This window comes from Ictalurus furcatus, chromosome 4 (assembly GCF_023375685.1).
Source record: "Ictalurus furcatus strain D&B chromosome 4, Billie_1.0, whole genome shotgun sequence".
NCBI classification, from domain to species: Eukaryota; Metazoa; Chordata; class Actinopteri; order Siluriformes; family Ictaluridae; genus Ictalurus; species Ictalurus furcatus.
The window spans coordinates 2,670,001-2,677,500 of NC_071258.1; the positions used below are offsets into that span (position 1 = coordinate 2,670,001).

The 7,500-nt window shown below is 41.9% G+C and overlaps 1 protein-coding gene across 10 annotated transcripts in view; it reads left to right on the forward strand.

The window, feature by feature from the left end:
* Positions 1-7,500, forward strand: part of gse1b (Gse1 coiled-coil protein b) — a 247,879-nt gene that overhangs the window by 226,154 nt on the left and 14,225 nt on the right. For 7 of the 10 annotated variants that reach the window (XM_053622506.1, XM_053622512.1, XM_053622509.1 and 4 more), the window contains one exon: positions 4,282-4,493. In XM_053622506.1, coding sequence (XP_053478481.1) covers positions 4,282-4,493 — 212 coding nt within the window. Of the gene's footprint in view, positions 1-4,281; positions 4,494-4,515; positions 5,343-7,500 lie in introns of those variants that run through there. The other 3 variants (XM_053622508.1, XM_053622510.1, XM_053622516.1) reach the window with 2 other exon arrangements.

Below are 7,500 nucleotides of genomic sequence, written 5' to 3' on the forward strand. Positions count from 1 at the left end.
TCATCTTCTTCAACGTCAAGAGTGAAATAAATAAATGGAGAGCACGGTGACGGAACGAGCACGGTGTGTGTAGCCGCTGTAACGTGAGTGAGAACAGGAAGTCCTGTGTTTCTCAGACGATCTGCAACTGCAAACGGATAAAAAGTACATACGGATAAAAAGTAAACGTCGTTCGTTAATCGATAAATAAATACTGGAACTGGTGGAAAATTTGCTGTGGAGTAAGAGGAATAAATTGGGGATTAACGTTATAGGTTGTTTTTGTTGTTGTTGTTGTTGTTTTTTTATATAATATCAATGTTTGAGGTGTAAATTTCAGTTTTTTCAAACAGGCATTTGTAAACACAGTATTGCGCTTAAACCATTTCTCTCAATCTGATCTGAAAATAGTAAACAAACAAACAAACAAACACTTATCTGATAGCGATGATAGCTGCATTCTTGGCCTAGTTTAGCAGCAGGTCGTTAAGTGGAAACTGTAGGTTATGTTACTGATATCTACATCTATTATTATTTTAAAATACGGGTGTTATAACCGGTATTTTTAGATTGGAGACTTGTCGGATATCCTGTTATCACCGTCTAACGATAATCAGTTCACCTTTAAAAGGGTTTGACGCAATAAAAACATGGAATCAAGCTAAAAAAATAAAGCCGCTTGGCTCCGATTTCACATTACGCTCCTATTACAAAAATTCATTTTGATGTGAAATTTCCCGTCACATCCTTTAATTACGCTTCCGCGTTTAACCAGGAAGATCCCTGAGCATGTGAAAGGGTTTCGTTGGGTTGGGTTTTTTTTTTTTTTTTTTTTGTGCGTCTGTAAATATTATTTAATCGAGACGACCCGGGTCAAATCAACACGAGCGCGGCGCAGCACGACGTTTTCTCCTGTTCAGAGCAGCAACAGGTTAAAATCAGCCCATGCATGATTCATGACAGCTTTCAGTCAGCACCGACTCTGTAATTACTGCATCCAGCAACCTGGCAAATGCCATCTCCTCCTCCTCCTTGTTCTTCTTCTTCACCTCCTCCATCGATAGCAGGCTTTGTCCTTTTGCTCTTAAAAGCCTTCTTTAGAAATGTCAGCTCTTAATGGCCTTTCCCAAGACAGGGCGCTTTTAATGCATCGTGTTATTGTAATACGGCACTGCATTAGATAGCTACAGAGAGAGAGCGGTGTGTAATGCATTACGCCGTGTGTGTGTGTGTGTGTGTGAGTGAGTGAGTGAGTGACGGTGGATGTTTCAGTTACATATGAGCTGATGCACCAACAGCACCAAAGAAATTCTTCCTTATTCATCCGTTGGTTTATTCATTCAGGATTATTTTCACCGTGCGACGTTATATATCAGCGGGTAATCCGTCCGTTAAAAGAATTGACGAATTACCCAGATTGCATCACGGTTTATTATTTAGTAAACGTTTTGGAATCGATAAGGTGTTTTTTGTTTTGTATCTGTTTTGGGTTTTTTTTCTTCTCGAATACAACGGAAATGAATTGCTGTATGCACGTCAGTGTTTGCAGGGGTTTCATCCGGGTACTCCGGTTTCCTCCGTCAGTCCAAAGACACGCGCGGGAGGCTGATCGTCACGTCCAAAAGTGTCCGGGTGTGTGATTGTGTACGTGATTGTGCCCTGCGATGGACTGGCACCCCGTCCAGGGTGAACCCCGCCTCGTGCCCCACGCTCCCGGGGACAGTATCATTCCCTCGGCGGAAAGGAAATCGATCGACTTAACGGACATTTTCAATCGGTGTAAACAGATGAATTGTTTTATCGCTGCAAGCCTGCTATACGATGAGTCAGGACACGGTTGGGTTTCTGTGTGTAGAGTATGGTGACTCTGCGTCGGTACAGAGATGAAAACAGACAGCACAGCTAAAGCTTTTTTGATAGTTAGACACCACGTACAACCGCCACAATCAGATTATAACATATAGACGTAGCAGACTAGGTTTTATCTCGAAATCTTGACCCGCGTATAGAGGTACGCTTTATATGGGCAGGAAGTCACTGATTAGCGCCACCTAGCCAGGGTTGGGTGATATAGAACAAATATCATATCTGATGATATATAAAACTTCAAGAAGACACGTTCACGATGTACAACACTGTACGTACGACGATATTTCGAACATGATCTTAGGATGGGAAATGAAACGGCGGGAACAGGACTAGTCCAGGAGCAGCAGCAGAGCAAAGCAAAGCACTGACACGCGACGATAATATTTGTCGATATTTATTCTATCGCCACAGCGGGATCATTTCATTACCCGGTGTTACACTGTTTATTTACCAACCCGACAGTTAGCTTACGATTTACATTTACACGTACTGTTTATTCGTGCTTATTTATGCTCATGTTAAGCACTGTATTTATTTATTATTAGAAAGAGGATTTTATTAACACGCTCGTTCCGAAGTGGCAGCTTTTTTTTCCCCCTTCGCTTCGTCTGTGAAGTGTGTGTGTGTGTGTGTGTGTGGGTGTGTGGGAGTGTTAGAAATTAGAAATAGATTGACAGCTTTCAGGACCTCGCAAGGCTGAACAGTGAACGTGTGCCAACAAGCACACAAAGGCTGTTTTTATCTCGAAATGATCATTTCGAAGACATATTTCAGCTTTTGTCGATATATACTATATATACTATATATATATATACACACACACACAAATGTAAGGTCACACGGTACAAATTAACCTGTTGCATTTTTTTTTCGAAGAATATCGCATTTTTAATTGTTTGGTTTTTTAAAAAATCATATTTCCTTTTTATCCTTTAGATATTTCCATGACTTGGAATTGAGCTTATGAGCTAAGCGCTTGAACAATTTGAAGTATATATATATATATATATATATATATATATACACTCTGAACCCGAATTATTTAACATTTAATAGAAGTATTTAAATACATATATATATATATATATATATATATATATATATATATATATATATATAAGGCAGATATTTCTTTTATTTCTACAAATAAACTGAGTAAAATTGATTTAAAAAAATATTTTCCTTCATAATCGCTTATATTAGAGAAATATTTTGGGTAGATAGCTTGCATAATGAGTAAAAAGTTCCCCTGGTAAACAAATCCAAACTGTTTATTATATCTTAATTACTCCAGTAGCCTTGATTTCAGCTTCACACACTCTCGGCATCTCAGCAGCTTCATGAAGGTGACACCTGCGATGCGTTTCCAGCAGCGCTGAACATTTTCCGTTGTTGCTCTTGTTCTGGGACTGAATTCGTACAGAAACACAAACACCACTCTTTTCATTTGTTGTTAAAAAAAACCAAACAAGCAAACTAGAAAGCGTTTTATTGAACGTAAATGTTGTCAGTAACTTTCTGGCTTCATTCAAACACAAGTCCACTGTGAGAATCATTTCTCTGTATATACATGACAATGTTATGTAGTAGTAACAGAGTAACGCCGATTAAAGCGGCGATATGTCATTGTTTAGAGTGCCGGAAAGGCCTTCCTGTTCTCTCCAGCTGACACCATTCCTTCCGTTAAAACTAGTTGGCTCATACCTTGCCCTTTTAGCCGAGAACCAGCTACGACCAGCTAGACCAAGGGGCGGAGCTTAATTCTGGGCCAGAACGATGTAAGAAAATGCAGACGGAATCCTGAAACGAAGAGAAAAACAAACGAGATCTCTTGCTTTGGCAATATTTAAAATTGAAGCTAAAATATTTTTGCTTTAGAACGATGTTCGTATTACACACGTAGAGACACTTTTAAATATTACAAATAGCCCCTTTAAGAGATGACGACAGTTAACACCGCGATACTCGTGTTGCCATTTGAATAAAATATCGATTTCGATATCACGAATGTCGATTGCGTGCGAAAACAGCACTCGGGTTTCATTTCGCACAAGAATTGCACAATGTTTCTTTAATAGTCCATCAGATATTGGGCTTGTATCTGATAAACGATGAACTGCTCGGTTTTGTACGCTGTTTGAGCTGGGTAATGTGTCAGTGACTGATGTGTTTGTCAGATTTATGTGTTTGTGTTCAATGAGACTGCTGTATTTGTGCCTCTGTGTGTGTGTGTGTGAACTAGTGTGTGGGTGTGCATATGGCAGCTCTGAGACTATGCGGTTTCCTGTGTGTGTTCTCACTTTGACAGGCTACAGTCATCATATGGCACTTAGAAAGAGCGGAGGGACATGATCATAAATATCAGTAGGAGAAAACGTTAGTAATCCCTTTGCTTTGTTTTTTTTTTTTTTTTTGTCTTCTTTCTTCTCTCAGCAGGTTCCTCCATCAGTAGCGAGTCCTCCCCTGTCTCATCTCCAGCCACAAACCAGAGCTCTCCAGTGAGCACGCCCAAACGCGGTCCCCTCGGCCCGGTCATAGTGCCCCCTGGAGGCCACAGTGTGCCCAGCACCCCACCGGTGGTCACCATCGCCCCTACCAAAACGGTCAACGGCCTGTGGAGGAGCGAGAGCCGCCCTGTACGAGAGGTAACGTCTTTGTCGTAGATAGTCACATACACGCACCTTCTCTGAACACGTACGATGCAGTGACTTGTGGGAAATCTGCCATTTTGTTTGGATATGAACAGTTGCGAGGTATTAATGTCGGCTCGACCCAGTGAGGTACTCGCTACTAATGATCCTAGAACTTTTTCTTGTTTCAAATTCTGTTCATTCCAAGCTTTAAAAAATGGAAAATTAGACATATTTCCTGCATAAAAAGTGAGATCTCTGAGACCGTGACGGACCTCACGAGGCTCGGGTTTCTGCGGTTAAACTGCGAAAACATTACGTTCTGGAGAATCGAAATCTCCGAGTGCTTCTTGCATTTTTTTATTTATTCTTATGAATAAATACTTAACACATAACACCGATTCCCTGATCTGTTTTCACTATTTTACACGACGCTGTGTCAATTCTGAATCCCTTTTAATGGATTTTATTCTACACAATGATTTCTCGACACCTGTTTACAGATCCAGCGCTACAAAATGTTGATTTCCAATCCCTGTTTACGAATTTGAAACTGTGTAACGTCGACTCTAAGTCAAGTCCCACACAGCGTACACATACAGTGCCCTCCACTAATATTGGCACCCTTGAGCAAAGAAGGCTGTGAAAAATTGTCTTTATTGTTTAATCTTTTGATCTTCTCCTATAACGCCTGATGAGGTTGGAGAATTCGTGGCAAGGGATCGGAGACCGTTCCGCCGTACAGAATCTCTCCAGATCCTTCAAATTCCGAGGTCCACGATGGTGGGCTCTCCTCTTCAGTTCACCCGACAGGTTTTCTATGTCAGGGGACGGGGATGTCCATGGCAGGACCTTGATTTTGTGGTCAGTAAACCATTTTTGTGTTGATTTTGATGTATGTTTCGGGTCATTGTCCTGCTGGAAGATCCGACCACGGCCCATGTGAAGCTTTCTGGCAGAGGCGGTCAGGTTTTCATTTAATATCTGTTGATATTTGATCGAGAGTAGAGGCTTTTTTTCTTGAAACCCTTCCAAACATCTTGTGGTGATGTAGGTACTTCAGATTGTAGTTTTGGAGACTTTCTGACCCCAAGACACAGCTAACATCTGCAGTTCTCCAGCTGTGATCCTTGGAGATGTTTTATCCACTCGAACCGTCCTCTTCACAGTGCGTTGAGACGATATAGACACGCGTCCAACTCCAGGATCGATTCATAACATTTCCAGTCGACTGGAACGGCTTAATTATTGCCCTGATGGTGGAAATGGGCATTTTGAACGCTCGTGCTATTTTCTTATAGCCACGCCCCATTGTGTGAAGCTCAACAACCTTTTGCCGCACATCACAGCTCCATTCCTCGCTCTTACCCATCGTTATGAATGACTAAGGGAATTTGGGCTGTGTGTTACGTCATATTTATACCCCTGTGAAACAGGAAGTTGGAACAATTTCCTGTTCCTAGTCACTCGGGTGTACTAAAAATTTTTAAATATCAGTGGGAATATACTTCAAATATATTTTTCTCATATTTCTGATAATTCCTGCACACCTATATATATAACAGAGATTTTTTTTTTTCTTTAATAAACCTGTGCTGTGTTTGATATCCATGAGTATTTTTGTGTATTGTTTTGAACAAGTAGATCAAAACGGTTAAACAATAAAGACAATATTTCACAGCCTTCTTTGCTCATATTTGCCAAGGGTGCCAATATTAGTGGAGTACAGTACGTACCTAAGCACACTTAATGACATGCACACTTGTCTTGTTTGTTGAGGGATTAGTGGCTTAACGACATGCCATGGCAGAATGTCTGTGGCATATGCGCGTGTGACACAGCTTCCCCTCCCCACAACGTGAAACAATACCGAAAGGCCACCGGGTTGACGGCTTTCAACAACAACCGACATCTGTGCCCTCCCCCTGACTAGGCAGTCAAATGCATCCTGCTATCCTCTCTCTCTCTCTCTCGCTCTCTTAATCTCTCTCTCACGCTCTTCCTCTTCAATTCCTTGGACTCGGTCTCGACTCATCTCTCTGTACAACACAAGAACGCTCGCTTTTTAAAAAAAGGCTCAAGAATTACGCTCATGCTCTAATCCTTCTTATTTTCACACACCGATGCTAATTCCTTACCTAAGAGACGAGTTCACAGGTTGCGACCGCCACGGCCGTCATCCGTTCCCTGCTCTGGCTTACTCTCGACCGACTCCATTAGCCCAGGGTCTCAGAAAAGGTCAGAGGTCAATATAAAAGTATGCTTCGTCGTCGGCTTCGGCTAAGAGAAAACGTGTTATAGATGCAGTTTATTTATAGGGATCTTAATTTAAGATTTCGGAACAGGAGTAGCTCTTCGTTACACTGGGTGTGCCGTGAATGTTTGTGTGTGTGTGTGAGAGAGGGAATGAAAGCGAGAGAGACCAGACGGAGTGTCGTTCTGCCACTGCAGCTTGTAATTGCTTCTTAATTGGCAATTTGGCTTTATCGCTCCATCTGAGTGACGCCGGTGAATGCCGTTCTGATGCGCACTGTTTCCCCAACGCTTTACCGTGGGGAGGACAAGGGGCAGGCGTTCACTTCGATACAATACTGTGTGTGTGTGTGTGTGGGGTGGGGGTTCGCAGATGCTTCGTTTTAAATAGAGAGATTAAATAGAGACTCAGGGAAATGTGAGGGTGACCGAGCACAGAAAGAACACGCACTCAAAGAGCTAATTGCGTTGGACATCGGATAAGCTATTTTTATTGATGTTTATTCATTTGTGTTGGATTGATGGGGTCGATTGGATCCTGATGGTTCTGGTTTATTTTGGGGTTGTTGTTGTTTTTTTTTTTTTTTTGAATCCATAAATAACTGACCACACTGGGGTGTTTTGGAGGTCCATGGTGTGTATCGCTCAGGGCTGAACAAGGTTACATGGAGGGTCATACTTCATCTCGGGCAGACAAAAGACACAAAGGCGGAGCAGGGCCAGGCGGCAGACAGGCCTCGGGCTGCTAACACAACACACGCTTCTTTCA